The sequence below is a fragment of the Halichoeres trimaculatus genome, unplaced genomic scaffold (genome assembly GCF_033239565.1).
Source record: "Halichoeres trimaculatus isolate MK-OKI-2021-1 unplaced genomic scaffold, fHalTri1.1 fHalTri1_scaffold_3, whole genome shotgun sequence".
Lineage (NCBI taxonomy): Eukaryota > Metazoa > Chordata > Actinopteri > Labriformes > Labridae > Halichoeres > Halichoeres trimaculatus.
The window spans coordinates 2,264,282-2,280,339 of record NW_027437181.1 but is presented as its reverse complement, the minus strand read 5'-3'; the positions used below and the strand labels follow the sequence as shown (position 1 = coordinate 2,280,339).

Here is a 16,058-nt window from a genome sequence, read left to right as displayed (position 1 = left end):
TTCAACACAGCACTCAGCAAGGGATGAATATTCTCTTCCAGATCCCTGTCTTTCTTCATTTTGTTACTATTGTTTATAAAACCCATCCATGTGAGCTGTGTTATCAGTCGGGGCTGTAAAGTAGGGCAACGTTCATGCACTCGCAGTGATTATGTCATGTGCAGCGCCTGCCGCTCAACCTTTCACCTACTTTCCCTCAGTGACAGCAGCCGGCGTCTGTGTTGACGGTGAAGCGAACGTGTGGGAAGGAGCGTCGGCAAAATATTAAAGGTACAGTTAAAAATACTTCAATTTCTGGTCTTTATCACATCACTTTGATACATAATGCTAGAAACAAACTGATAAACGAGGAGCTGTGAAGGTATGGTGGCTAGTTAGCCTTTTTGTTAGCTTTGAACTGAAACTAGGATGTTCAAATGAGAAGCTGGTGCTTTTATGTTACAAGCTAACCGGTTAGCTTCCGCTTTAAAGCCAAAGGCTAGCGGCTACACATGTTAGCAGTTACTCTAAACTCTTATTTTCAACAAAGGTGAGTTCAACGAAGTAACACAACATTAAGCTTTAGCTCACACAGTCTTTGTTTATTCATGAATCATCTCATAAACGCGTTGTTGTGTTCAATGGGTGTGTGTTTAGTGGTGTGATAAACTCAAATCTACCCGCTGGTTGTGACGTCATAGCTTCGATAACCGTTGGTAGTTTTAAGATAAGTTTTATGAGTTTTTTTTTTCAGGTTTTAAAGAGTTGCACTGTCTTTCAAACGTTTGTACACAGATTAGAAAGCAGGAAAGCAAACAGAAACACACCCTTAAACAGGAAGATAGAGGAAGTATACATAGTAATTTTGATATTCATTTAAAATATGTCTAAAACTGACAATTTCAGTCTATGATTATAGCATGAATCAGGATTTATTAAGGTTTCAGACCACCAGTCTGACAAAACTTCACTTTAAGGACTTCAGTGTTGCTTTTTGTTATAACACACCTGTTGTTAACTACAGTTGCCTGCAGAAAGTCAGCAGTCCAGGATTATAAATACCTCTGGTTGGCACAAGAAGTCACAAGTTAATCTGCACTGATATTTCTGGCTGTGCCCTAATGAGTTTGGGTGTTTTTTAAGTTTCTTTTTTTTTATGTAGTGCTATATGTTAAATGTCAAAGTGATTCTTGTTTTGTTTACTTCTTATATGAGATAAGTACCAAAATACTGATGTTGCATAAACATTAATCAAGGCTAAAGATACAACTATTGAGATAAAATAAGGAAAATAAAATCCCAGTGGGACAACTTTCTCGTTTTCTGTTTTCATAAAGGGGGCACCATCATGTCCGGCTCATTCATTCCTCTTTGATATTGATTGGCTAACATGCTAGAAGCAGCTAGAAGATGTGCTAATGGAGCACATATTGTGCAGGGAGGTATGTAACGCCACATTATGTAATGACACCCCAATATGTAACAAATTTTTATTTCACTGTGTAATAACAGCATATTTCATAATAATCTGCCACATTTTGTAAGAAAGTTTTTGAACATGATATGTTATAAACTTTATGTATTATGTAATAAGTTCTTACATATTACACGTGGGAACCTGCATGCAATCCTGCAAGAACTCATTACATGAAGTGGAAAGGTTTATTACTCATTGCGTTCAAAAATTGTATTACGAAATGCAGCAGATTATTACAAAATGAGTTGTTATTACATAATGTGGCGTTACAGGGTGTGAATGTGTTCAGCTCCTGTTCTTGTGGAATTGGTGTGATATCTAGTTACTTCAAGTATGACTTGAAATGTGACTTTGCAACTTCAAATGAGCTTTTTCCGCCCTAACAGCCTGTGTTGTAAACCTCAGAGATGATTGGAGGACAGGGCATTAAAAAAAATAAGGATGGAACAAAATCTAAGTAAATTTAGAGGATCTTTTTTAAAACTATTCTCTTTCTTTTTGAGGTTTTTTTATTGATTTTTTTGGCCAGCAAAACATGTAACAAAAGTTAGTAAATGCAAATTTCTGCAAGGGGCAGTGCGTGCAAAGCAGGAGTACAAAAAATGGCATATGCATCTTTAAAAGGTGATAAAGTGCCTACTACATAACCCCCACAACACTCCTCTCCATCCCATATACACACACATGCCCCTGCTTTCCCCACACAGTGGTCACAACCTTACAAACATAGAAAAATAGATAAGTTTAAAGTGCACAAATATTGTACAGGTAGATTACCTTAAGCGAACATGATAAATGGCAAGGCACCAACAAATAATTGGAAAAAAGAAAAGAGAGAACTAGATAGATAGAAATCAGTAAAAAGATAAACATAGAAAAAGTCTAATTTGAAAAATAAAAATTGTTTAAGAAAATATTTAAAAAATAAAAATTATTTAAAAAACAAAAAATATTTAAAAAACAAAAAAATAATTAAAAAATGAAAATAAAATTATTTAAAAAACAAAAATTATTTAAAAAGTAAATACATAAAAATGTACAGGACATATATTGCTTTCAGGCATCAGATCAAGGCTATCCACATAGCTTATAAAAGGCTTCCAAATTTCATTAAAAATTTGCAGGGGACCCTTTTAGAGAATATCTCATCTTCTGTAGTTTAAGGCAACCCAATATCTCCTGTATCCGTTCGTTATTTGTTGGAGGAGTGGCAGGTTTCCAGTTAAGGAGGATGATGGGTCTTGCATGAAGTGTAGAAACTATCGTTATATATTTATGAGCAGTTTGGGAGTCAAAGACTAAATCCCTGTTACGTCACACTATGCAGAAAATAAACGTAACTACATTTAAAAAAAACAAATTTTTTCACTCTGATTCTTATTTGTATTGGGGCCCAGATAAACACTAGTGACAGAGATGTTACTTGGCGGGTTTGCTTTTGCTATCAGAAGTGGTAAGAGGATGAAGTAGTGCTCTCATGTTTTTGGAAAGCTGCCCAAGAACAGTGAAGTGGGCTTTGGAGGGGCTGAAAAGAGAGAGGTGCTAAAACAGCTAGATATTAGACTAGACTGACTCAAGAGCTGTGGAAAAGACAAGTATCAGACAGAGTGATGTTTTAAAAACTGTGAATCTGAAGGTGGGAAGTCCTGGTATTATCCAGCTTTAGCTTTCAAACAGATCAATGAAAGGTGAATTTGTGTTGTTTTGTCATCTTGTTTTTAAATCTTTGTGTCTCCCTCTGTCATACTTCACAGATCCAGTCCCCCCTTTCACAGCTTAAGCCATTCAACAATGTGGATGAGTGCTTTCTCCCGTTTTGCCCGGCCTGCCCTGCAGAGGAGCGCCTCCGTCATGGCCTGCCAGGCCTTGAAGACTTCCCGTAGACCAGGCAGCGCTGCACATCCACTGGCCTCTTGTGTGGCTTCATCGCAGCTGCGAGGGCACCAGACCCTGGGATCCGCCTCCCTCCCTCTGGCCCGGCACTCAGTGAGGCATGTCCGAGCTCTGGATGAGGAGAGGCTTATGGAGGTGGAGTGGGAGGACGGAGGCCAGAGTCTGTACCCATTCACCTGGCTGAGAGACAACTGCCAGTGTCCAATGTGTACTCTGGAGTCTGCCCAGGCTCGGAAACTGTTGATGGCTGATCTGGATATTCACACAGGAGTGGATGCAGTGGAAGTGAAGAATGACAAGGTGGGTGGGTCTCTGGCTTGAGATTTTAAGGGTTCACACTCTCAATTCAAGCGTTTCATAATATGAGAAAACATAAAAGTCTGAATAATAACTCTAAGTGTACCATAAATTTTTACACAGCCTACAACCTGCTTCTGAGGTAACTTTAAATAGTGTCGTTGTGCTGCCACACAGCTCAGCACTTATTCAAGATGGTAAAAATGCTTCACGTGTTTGTTAAACTCTGAATTTTTTGTTGTATTGCAAACGTTTCTCCATCCCTGGAGAAATGTAAGGTTAAAAAAGTTAATACTGATTTTCTGAGTAAAACATTCAAACTGATTGAAGCCTCCAAAACAAATTAAAGCTGCAAGCAGCATTAGATGGGTCCTAGGGGCTCATGCCGGTTTCGCCTCCACTGTCACGGTTTTAGCCCCACAGTGTCCAAAAGAATAAGACGAACATTTTGGCGTTGGTTTAGTCTCTCCACGACATTCCTAGCCCATGTTAGGGCCATTTTCGTGTGCCTAGGTGGCGCTATAGAGCATATTATGGAATGTGGGGGGTTATGTTTGGTATGTTATGGAAATTTGGAACGCTCATAATGTGTGTGGCAATTTTGGTAAGATTCTGAGAATGCTTGGGGGTGTTTTAAGCAATCAAAAGTGAAGAAGGGGTGAAAATGTGTGGAAATGTTATTTTTTAAGAGAAATAGCCAACTTCCTGTCTGGACAGGTCAGGGTGTCAGCGTATAATTTTTTGGTCTCAAGGAGACTAACATTTTGACCTTCTAGCTCTGCTTGAAGGTGCCCTCAGCTCAGGCCTCGGACCCTAATTAAAGCTTCGTCATGCTCGTTTTAAGTTTTAAGGTTTCATCCCTTTCTATATTGTGTGTGTTTGAAATCATTCCATTTTCCCGCCTTCAGTGAGTCACATGACCAGCTGACTGAGCTTCTAATGAGTTTGTGACATCATCACTAACTGCTGCACTGTGAGGAGTGAAATTGAGAAACATTCCGGAACCAACTCCTCATAGATTCTAATGGGGTGAGCTGAGAGAGCTTCTTTGGGGTCCACCGACTTTGAGGGCGTGTCATTCGAAAACTGTTTGAGAAACAACAAATTTCAGAAGAGCTTTTGTAAAGCAGAGTCCACTCTGTCATCTGAGCAAATTTCAAGCCGATACCATTTATGGCTTAGGAGAAGATCATTTTTGTAGAAAGGGTAAAAATGTGGGAAAATCTTGTTTTGAAAGGCAAATTGCCAGCTTCCTGTTCCAGATAGGTCCGTGGTACCCCTACCATTCTGCTGTACGGCATTCCTACTGCCCATTAAAACCATTTTAGTGTTTTTTTTGAGTGCGTAGGTGGCGCTAGAGAGAAAATTATGGGATGTTGGGAGGTCAAGTTTGGTATCCCTAACTAAAGTGATGGAGATGAGAGTCAATTTTTGCAGTTATAACTCGTCAAAGCAAGGATTGACTGATTATCCCTGTTCTCCATGTTATATATTGTGGTAGTTGGATATCTTATGGTTATTTAATTGGCTAAGTTAGAGCTTTGATGACATGACCAATTACAAAACAGGAAGTGACTCAATCAGGAAGTATTTTAAAGATCTATTAGTGAACAGGAAACCCTTGGTTGCACCTCTACATCACAATCTGAGCTGTGACAGGGCTTTCTAAATTAAGCCATACGAGTCATTTTGCTCTGTGGCGTCATAAAACTTGTTTATGGATGCCATTTACACGATGCTGACTGTTTAAGGGCAACTGCCTGGTGATAAATCGTGGGGCTCTTTGAGGTTAGGTGATGTAATTTTGGCAGACACACACGTTCAGTCTGACCTTTAAAGTCCTCAAAAGGAGCCGCCTTCATAAGCTGCGTCCTTCAAGACGATTCTGCCCCAGAAATCAGACGCAGCCACAGACAGATTTCTGTGACGTGATGATCCTGCGGGCGACTGGTTCTCATTTTCTTTGTTGGTACAAACAAACACACCAAATTTCCTGTTTTGTTTTGTATCTCAGCCAGCTGACAGAAGAGTTTTCTGTAACATAACTTAAAAGAGAGATCGTTTACTTTCACATAATGGTGAACATAATGGACCCGCTCTGTTGTTTGTGTCTCTACAGGTGTCCATTGTTTGGCCTGACCAGCACACCAGTGTGTTTGATGCAGACTGGCTGAAGAGACGCTGTTTCTCTCCTGCTGCCAGACAAGCAGTGCAGGAAGAATATTTCCTCAATGGTGAGTCAAGATTTAACTATTACAGGAGCAGGCTTACACATGGTGCAGTGCATTTATCGTTTACGATCAATGCTGGTGTCTTTTTTTACACCCAACATGCTTGGTCGGTTTAGATCATCTTTTTTTAAAGAATCAGTTTGATTTTCCATCAGCAAAGAGCCAAGTCAGGGCCACGTCATTGCATCACCATAAAACACCAGTACATCACTACATATGTAACCACTCGGTGGGGAGACGGCAAAAAAAGTGGTGCTGGGACAGCTTTAAAGTCGGCAATGCAAGTTTATTTATAAAGCACATTTCAGCAAGGCAGTTCAAAGTGCTTTACAGTAGGAATGGGAATCAGGACTGGTTCCTGTTTAGAATGGACTAATGTTTCAATCCATCAATATCGTTAGCCTTTGTGCTCAACAATTCCCTTATCAATTCTTTACATTGTGTCGGAGCCACCAGGCCTTACGTGGACTAGTCTGCTGCAGCTATCTTAGCTTAGCAGTTAGCTAACGTTTCCCAAGAAAACTCTGATTCAGGATTTTCAGCTTGAAGTTTTGCTGAAGAACTGACTTCATAAAAAAAATGTACATAACTCTCTCTCAGGAGATTCATATTCAGTACATTCGAAATGGTATAAATCACTTTATTTACCAAAATAACAACATAGCGCAAGATTGATGCTAACGTATATGGGAAACTGCATTGATATGCTAGCAGTTAGCATACATCAGTATAACTTCAGCTTCAGAATAGAATTTCAGCTTTTATCACAGAAACAATAAAATATCAAAAATATCACATCAACTCTTTGTCAAAAATACTGAGAATTTCAAATTCTAAAAGCTAACAGGCTAATGAAAGGCTCATGGCTGACTTCATAACTACGGAAAGGTTCCAAACAACTTAACTTTTCCTCGCTTACTAGCAGCTAGCAGTGGTGCAGCGAATGCTTTCTGTAGAGTTGTTTGGTCTTTTCCCTGTTGTTTTTGATGTAGCTTCCAGTAGCTTCTCTTTGTGACGCCGTTGTAAGTGGTACATCATGGTAGTTGTACTCGCCGTAGTATACGGCGAACTGTAGCGGCATGTTTTGCACACGGTTGTTGTTTTGTCCACAATCTTCTCACCGTTCTCCCGTCTTTTACATGAGGAGCCAAAATAGGTCCACACAACCGATTTATTTGACGAAGGAGCGTCAGCTAATTCCTCCACATCTTCCTCCATTTTGATGCGAGTGTCAGGCTACGGTAGGCGAGGAGGGTAAAGAAATCACCAGTCCCAGTAGTGCCTTAGCGGGTTTTATTTCGTCATTTTTTTATTTCGACCCCTACATTGTATTATTTGATGTTTATATACAGAAATACTGCAACTGGAATGCTGAACTCAGACATGACGTCATTCCCAGTCCTGACTTCCCAGTTTCGAGTACAAATGAAACGCAGCGTTAGCCCTAGCCCAGCAAATGGTTGGTGCTTGCTAAGCTCCAGTTTTTAGCATCTGGAGCCAGAACTTTGTCTGTGGAACCAGTGCTAAGTCAGGAACTGGCCTGGAACCGGCACCAGTTTGGTGGAAAAGGGGTAAAAGTCAGGGTTCACACACATCCTCAAATTTTTCAGTCGTGGAAAATTGTTAAATAAAGATTTTAATTTTACTTTTTAAGTGTATTGATTTTTTTATACACTTCAGTTGTGTGTATTAAACAGATTTTTTTCTTCATTCTGTCTACTAATTATAATATAAATTAGGTTTGTTTCATGTATTTAATTGCAGTGTAACAGTTTAATTTGACAGCAGCAGAAAGGGAGCGTTTGTGAACAAAAAGCTTGTTCCAGTCTATTACGTAACGTCAGCAGCAGCTCTCTGATGTGTGTGTGGTATCGAGATGAAACGACTTTCTGTGCCAACCTTTCATGTGGATAATAGACGCCCTTGATTTCAACCCTCCTTTCCACACATTTCTCTCTCTGAAACACCGTGTGGTTGTTGAGGAAGAGGTTTTTTTCTCCAGTCTGGAAGGAGAAGTGACTTTACAGTACATTTACAATGGCCCAATTCACTTTACAGCCTGCCAGACAGCACAGGAGAAAGTTAGCAGTGGAACAAGGTAGCGGCGTTTCAGTGGAGCGGGGGATGGACTGTAGTGGGTTTGTGTACACACACGTGGTCCTGAAGGACCCACAGGGCTGAGAGGCTCCTGCGCTGTTCCAGTCTGATTAATGCTGTGTGCGTGTGTGTGCGTGTGTGTTCATGTGTGGCAGGAGACCCCATTTCATGTTGAAGTGTAAACAGATCCCCCTCAAAGCAAATTACAGACAGACAGACAGACGGACGGACAGAAAGTCATTTTGTAGATTTTTCCAAGTCGTTCCCGGAGCCTGGAGCACGCCTGGTAGACACCGCTAAGCTCATCCAGCAAAACACAATGCAAGTTGACGTGTGCACACACACTCACTGGGTTTAATTATTTCCTCCTGAGTGCCAGTCTGAAATTCCTTTTACTGAAAAATACTGGAAACTGTTCTGAAAAGGCGGATGATGAACAGCCTTCACCTCGGAGGATTTTCTCATGTTCCCTCTTTCACTCCTCCGTGACGTTAACTCGGCGGAGCAGAGTCCACAGTCTGAATTTCAGCTTCCTTTTTCATGCAGCGCACCTTCATTTTACAGGCCCGAGTGTGCCTGTTAAAGCGCTCTCAGCAGCCGGAGTGGAGCACACACGGGACACTGTGAGGTCAATATGAAAATTGGAGCTGTGGGGATATTATTCAGCCAGTACTACACCTCCCGCTTTTATGTCTGAAGTAATGTTTTTTTCTTCTGCTTTTACCGTTTCTATGGAGTTGTACAACCCAAACCGCAGGATGTAGTTCAGCAGCAGCTTTTATTGAAGCGAGACATGGGAGAGGTTTCTATTTAAGGACACAAAAAGCTCTGCACTGTACGTTTAACGCACAGGAATCCGATTGACTGTGCTGAATATCTGCTGTCACTTCTCTGAGAACACTTCAATGGAAAATGTCTTTTTCCAACTCTTGTAAATGATGAATTCTACTTTTAAAACTCACTCATCCACCTCTGTTTCCTCCTTCGTTTCCCACAGAGGCTTTTATTTTTAGATATTGAACAATTGCATGGGATTAACATGTGTTTCATCTGCTTCTGTTTTACAATCTTTGCTCTTTTACTCCAGACAAAACTTCTCAAAGGTTTATAGAGGTTCAGTGTGTCCTTTATGGAAAGTGCGCGGACGTTTGGACACCCCTGTCTCTGTTTCTGTTTCAGACATATGGAAAACTGATTTAAGAGTGAGGGTCAAGAAAAGATCTGCATGTTCTTACCGAACACAAGCTCACCGTCGTCAGTATTTCCTTTCTTGGGAGCTGAACAAATCCCAGAGCCTATCAGCTCGTGTAACCAGGAATTTAAGACTGAGAGGTTACAGACATCTCCTCACCCAATCTGACACGACTGACTTTATGTCACAGTCAGATTCTCAGTGTCGAAACATTTAACATGAGTTCCTGTCAGGAGGTTGGGCGCCACTTCCTTGCTATCACTGCAAAAAACTGAAATCTTACAAATGGTTTTTGTCTTATTTTCAGGAGAAAATGTCTTTTTCGACTTTTTACGAGACATCTTAACCTGACTAATCCAGAAAAATGTCTTTTTTCAAATTATTTAAAAACAAAAATGAGGTCTGAATTAGGGATGCATGATAATGGATTTTTTGCAGATATCTTGATATTTAACAACTCATTTAACAGATACCAATACCAATATTATTTTCTGTGCGCATAATTGCAGGGACCATCAATGCTTGTTTGTATTGGAAGTAGCATATTGTATTCAGGTGCATACTCATACCACATTTGTTTTGTAATATCCATTTCTTGTGCAAAATCAGGAAAATATATATTTGAAACTGTATATTTCTTCACAACAACTGTTTGCAAACAAAAAAAATCCAAAAGATAAATCCTACTTGAAAGCTGAGGGGTATTGCACAAAAGTAGGATAAATACATCCAGGATAAGTGAGCAGGCGCGGCTTGAATAAGCCTGATCTGCGCTTTCTCGGTTTAATTGGTTGCACGTTTGCCGAGCCAGGATGAAAAGACGCGGCTTAGTCAAGCCAGGTGTGGATCATTTGGATAAGTTCGCGTTCACAGCCTTCTTAAGAAGACCACGAGATCGATCACAGAATCATAGATTGAAAATGGAACAAGGACGTGCATCTTTCTTCACACGGGACGAGCAGGCAATACTTCTTCAACTATATGAAGAAGGAAAACATATAATCCACAAGAAAGGCAACACGAGTGTGGTTAAAAAAAAAGCAGAGGGGGAAAAAGCCTGACAGTTAATAACGGACCGGCTTAATGCGCAAGTAGCCCGAACATGTGAAATTAAGAAACAGTACTCTGCACACTGTCATAATTACAGTTTTAGGATGCGAAGCTGATGACTTTTCAAGTCCGCTAATCAATAGGCCTACTTATGTCTTTCTTTAATGTGGCCCATAGAAGTGCATGTTACTCAGGTTATTTGAAGTATAATTAAGTTCAAAGAAAATTTCAACTCTGTGTCGGTGTTATCTATTGAATCAATTTATCTTATGTTGTGTTCCGTGTTGTGTTGTGTTGTGTTGTGTGTTCTTTTTTAACCTGTTTTTGAATGAGTATGTGTGTGTATGTACAGCTGCTGAACAAGTGAATTTCTCCTACGGGGATCAATAAAGTATCTATCTATCTATCTATCTATCTATCTATCTATCTATCTATCTATCTATCTATCTATGTGTATATATATATATATATATATATATATATATATATATATATATATATATATATATATATATATATATATATATATATATATCTCATCCCTCATCTGTCATGAAGAACAAACCTGTCTGGCCAGAAAAGAACCTGGCAGCAGGTGAAAACCAAATATAAAAATATTCTGCAGTCTGGTAATTTACTCATGCGTAGCCCAAAGAGCAATTATCAAATGAAGTGATACATTTGTTGTCTGCTGAGAAAGAATTTCTGTACGATTTTAGCTGTGAAAAAAAGACACATCAAACCAGCACAGGGGGTGGCCCACCAAGCCAGGACCTGACCCCAGCAGAGGAGCTGGCACTTGACTTGAACAAAAGGAGGCCAGTGATGGAGGGGATCTAGGGGGGACTGTGACAGATAGTGATATACATATTAATTAAACCTCTGACAGCAATTTGACAAGCTGTCTTTATTAGTATTGCAATATAACAGTAGGGCTGACAAAGAGACCGAATGAATGAATAGAAAGATTGTTCAAGTTAGAAAGTGGAGTCAGAATGATGTGGGACCCTTTCACTCCGAAAGGTGGAGTCCTAAAACAGGACGCTTTTCCTATTTTCAGGAGACAGTTCAGACAAAGTTATATTCTGTCTGTCCTCTGTTGTAGTCCATTTCAGTGGTGTGATATTTTTATATTTCCTTTGTTTCCCCTATTTCTCATTCTGTAGGTTTAGGGTTGTTTTTTTTATTTTTTTACATCCGTTTGGTTTAGTACCAATTTCAGTAAGGCCTGTTTTTTTTTTCCATTTTCTTTATAATAATTTTAATTTTTATTGTGGGACTTGTATTTATAAAGAAAAGATTATCAACTGTCTGTGTTAAAAGTTATTTTTGTCTTCATATAATCTGTGCAAATAAATAACACTAGAGTCAACCAGCAAATGCAATGACTACAGTTGTAAGATTTGGGTGCAGGATGATTAAATGATGTAATGTGTAGAAAAAGCATGGAAATGCTGTAAACCACGCTCATTTCTTACATTACAGAGAGCAGAGCCAGCACAGGATTAATCTTATCCTGGTAGTTAGCCTGGTCTGGAGCAGGCTAGCTGCAGAGAATAAATCACCATGGTAACTAGTCTGGGATAAACTTGGCCAGCTTTTGTTCAACCGATTTGAGGCTAACTTCATCCAGGATAACCAATGTTTGCCAGCTTAATCCCTTATCCTGGTTTTGTGCAATACCCCCCTGGATGATGCTCTTCCTGAGAAAATCATAACAATACCCACAACCAGGGCAAATTTGTGCCAATTTCACTATTTACAGTCCGCAAACATAACCTGTGCTCACAGGAACATATGAAAAGTGCAACTTTACAGCAATTGAACCCATATTGAATAAAATGATTTATTTTGGTAAAAAGTAAATGTGCCTAAAGTTGTCAGCTACATGTACCGTACAGACTGCTGCTTAAATTCATGTTTAACTTGAAGCAGGAGCCAAATATGGGACGACTCAATCTGAACTGTGCAAACAAAATCACAAAAAGTGCAAAAAAATGTGCAGCTTCAGCTCATTATTTTGTCGGTTTATAACATTGGCTGAATTTGTTGTGTCGGCCGATATCTGATTTTATTTTTAAGCCAATATTGGCCAATACTGATAACGTGCCACTAATACCACGCATCCATAGTATGAATTGTTTTTAACACGTATAAAAACAATCTGTCAATGGAACAAGAGAAATGTTTCTTATATTAAGACATTGTTCTAGTTTTCAGCAAATTTTTCTTGTTTCATTGGCAGATTTTGTATTCTTGTTACAGCAGTTCGGGCCTCATTTTCTGTTTTTAAATAACTTGAAACAAGACATTTGTCTGGACAGATCAGTTGATAAGATTCTTTTTTTTTTTTTTTACAGTGCAGTAGTTGATTTGTGAAGGGGAGTATGTGATTTATGAATAACTGTGTGGTAAGTCGGGCCCTCAAGCACTGGTTCAAAAAATATACATTAAAAATGAACAAACGAAGCATAAAGTAGCATTAATGCTGTTTGGCATTGACAGAGAGGATTTGGCAAATTTTTCGTGGGTGCAACCTTCAGACTCAGCTCTGCTGCTCATCCTTGTCTCCGTTGAAAACTGAAATAAACAGACTTAAAAACAGTTTAAGATTTATTTCCAAGCAGAATTTTATAGTCTCTCTAAATTAACAAAAAGGGATGATCTCATCTAAAAATGATGTTTTCTCCTTTTTAACACCAGCTCTTGGTGGTAAGGTTGTGGCGTTGGCCTGTTTGAAACCTGTTTTCTAACTGACATTACATAACCAAAGAAGGACAACGTGTTGGTGCCAGGTGCCAGAACAACAGGTGTGGTGCTGAGAAGTCTGCAGAGTGAAAGTCAACAAAAACACACAGTAAGGAAGACAGCATTTAATAATTCCCAGTGGCTTTTGAATAGTATTTTTTCCACCCTTGAAATACAAAGTGATGCACACATTACTGAGTTTGCAAACCCTTCAAAGTTTAGTAAAACAAGAGAAAAGTTCACTACTTAGCATCAGTTAGACAAAGAGACAGCGCACAGAAACAAAAAAAGAATCTAATCAAGTTTTTTTAGTTTTATTTTAAAAATTGTATTGTTTTGCTCAATATAAGCCACATTTAACTTATCAGTCCAGAAAAAATGTCTTATTTCAAGTTATTTAAATACAAAAATGAGGTCTGAATTGCTGATAATATCCTAATACAAGTGACTTTCCTCTTGTTAAATTGAGTTGTTGTTTTTTTCTCATTTTGTCTTTGAACAACTTGAAATAAGACATTTTTCCGGACTGCTCATGTGAATGTGGCTCAGATTAAGTCCAAAAGACATTTTCTAGAGAAAGTAAGACAAAAACACTTGATAAGATTCAGTTTTTTGCAGTGCAACAAGGACAGAGCACTAAAGCAGTGGTCCAGTAATTCAAAATATCTTAATCTCAGAACTTCAAGATGTAGATTTTCAGCGTCAAAACATCAACCATGAGTTACTGTTGGGAGGTTGGTCGCCACTTCCTTGATCTCTTAGTAGGAAGCTGTCACTGCAAAAAACTCAAAACTTTTCAAGTGCTTTTGTCTTGTTGTCAATGGAAAATGTTTTTAAAGCCTTGTACAGGGTAGTAACTGCAACACTGCCCCCATGGTTCCCAGTGGCACCGCTCCATTTGGTCTGAATCTGTACGCTTCATGGAAACGTGCAGACATACGGATGAAAGGAACACAGAGCACAGACAGAGGGCTCTATCCGTATCAGTATCCACATCCATATGTAACGTTGAGCATAAATGAGCCTTGATTAGACAATTTTACCTAAAATGAGACAACACACCTAATAAGGTTTCAGTTTTTTGCAGTATAACTTTACCAAATGAGAAGCTTTGTGTCAGATTTATTTGTTTTTATCAAACACCTCCGTACAGCGTCCCCAGATTTCATCTCCTTTAGGACCTTGGTTGTTCACACGTGCTGGATCTTACCGCCACGCGAGCTTCGAACTTTTCCCGTCACTTCAGAAGAAAGTGAAGCTGAGCTGCTCTCTGGAGCGTCTTTTTCACTCTCAGCTTTATCGGCACTGATTCCTCCTCACGCTGATAAACGTGTCAGTGATTTACTCAAACGCCTGCTAGATGCCTTTAATACTTGAACCTTGTCATCGCCTCTTATTTTGTGCTTGTCATGTTTACTCAGCCGGGGTGGGGATCATGACTAATTTCACGTCTCTGGTAGTTAAAAGCTGGATGTGAAAAAATGAAATTGAATGTTGTAAATGAAAAAATGAGCCAGAATACGTCGCTCACATATCAGACACTGATCCTCAGCTCAAACCAGCAGTTTGGAGAAGTCGTCCGTTTGATTTCTGAGTCGTTTGCTGTGATCACTTGGATTAGCTGCATCAGTTTGCCCTAATAGAAGTAAGACACCTCCGTGCCGTGAAGGTTTCAGTCTGACGTGATTTACACATCTCACACTCCAACGGTGGTTTGACCATCCTGTTTGCTATGATTACTCACAGTCCTCATGTGTCTTTGGCTAACTTCGGACAACTAAATTTGTTTTACAGTAGCTTGACTTAACGTATAAGTTAAGTATTGGGAATCAGTAGCTGTATTACCAAACCATTAATATGATTAAATGTTTCTGTCTTCTTTTAATGCAAAATCTATCACCTAAACTTATTATTTCCTGTGTAGAATGCATAAAAAGGCTTTTCTTTAGTTTGACGCTTTCCTATAGAAGCGTTTAAAGCCTCAAAACTTTTTCACAGCTGCTGTACTTTAAACTTTAAACTTGCTGAGGGGCTGTTTACTTTACACACACAATTACTGTACAAGCCTTTTCACAAACACTGAACAGGATCCACACTTCCTTCACTGTCACCAGGAACAAGAAACAAAACAGAAACACTGACGTCACCGTCATCATGTTATAGAAAACTTGAAGCTAATGGAAAGTTGATTTTTTAAGTGCTCCCTTTGGAAAAATAAATCATCACCATGATGGAAGCATCTGGATGTGAAAGATGTCGTACAGTCCTGCACCCTTAAAGTTTAGTGTGACCCAGTAGTAGAAGTCTTAGCCATTTTGAAGGATTAGGATCCCTGAGAGCGATCCAGTCCTTCACTTTCACCGTTCATTTAGAGCTGGAACAATTCCTCGAATAATTCGAGTAACTCGATTACAAAAAGATCGAGGAATTTTTCTCCCCCTCAAGGAATCGTTAAATTTTTAATTTTTAGATCAAAGAGTGTTTTTTCCATAAAGAGCTGACGCAACATTTTGTGACTTTTCAGACCCCTCAGGCCACTTTTTTTTTCTTTTTTTTCTTTTTTCTTTCAAAAAAGCGACTACCAAAAAATGTAGCTTCTTTTCTGGAGTTTGGAGACTTATGTGTAAGCATGCGTTGATCTGCATCAACCGCTTCTCAACGAGAAGAGTGCTGAGCTCATTTAATGATTTCTGTAAAACACAGCGCTGTTGAGTGAAGGGGATGAAAACGAAAAACAGAATAGAGCTAATTGGGAAGTTATCAAATTTAGCTCACAGGTCAGTGATGGATAAAATATCAAGAAGTGCTGAAGCCTAATGTGCTCAATTACAGTAGGGATCATCATTTTAGTCTGAACACTGCAAAGACTCAGGATTCTTCAAGAATCTTGTCAGATTGCATTGAACTTAAATTTATCACCTAAAGTCTCTTGTTTTCACTCTTGCTTGAAACAAATTTTCATTTGAAAAATTACTGCTCTTTAACTAAACAAAAATTTGTTTTATCCAATTACTCGATAAATCGACAACTCGAATACTCAAATATTCAATAGCTGCAGCCCTACACCTGTTAATCACTTCCAGCACCTGCAGTA

At 39.1% G+C, this 16,058-nt stretch overlaps 1 protein-coding gene across 1 annotated transcript in view; it reads left to right on the top strand.

Annotated features, from left to right (window-relative positions):
- Nucleotides 1-16,058, top strand: part of bbox1 (butyrobetaine (gamma), 2-oxoglutarate dioxygenase (gamma-butyrobetaine hydroxylase) 1) — a 42,728-nt gene continuing 26,670 nt past the window's right edge. Inside the window, exons 1-3 of the mRNA XM_074665769.1 lie at nt 1-270; nt 3,211-3,649; nt 5,766-5,880. Of these exons, the coding sequence (XP_074521870.1) occupies nt 3,248-3,649; nt 5,766-5,880 (517 nt within the window). The 5' untranslated portion in view covers nt 1-270; nt 3,211-3,247. The remainder of the gene's footprint in view (nt 271-3,210; nt 3,650-5,765; nt 5,881-16,058) is intronic.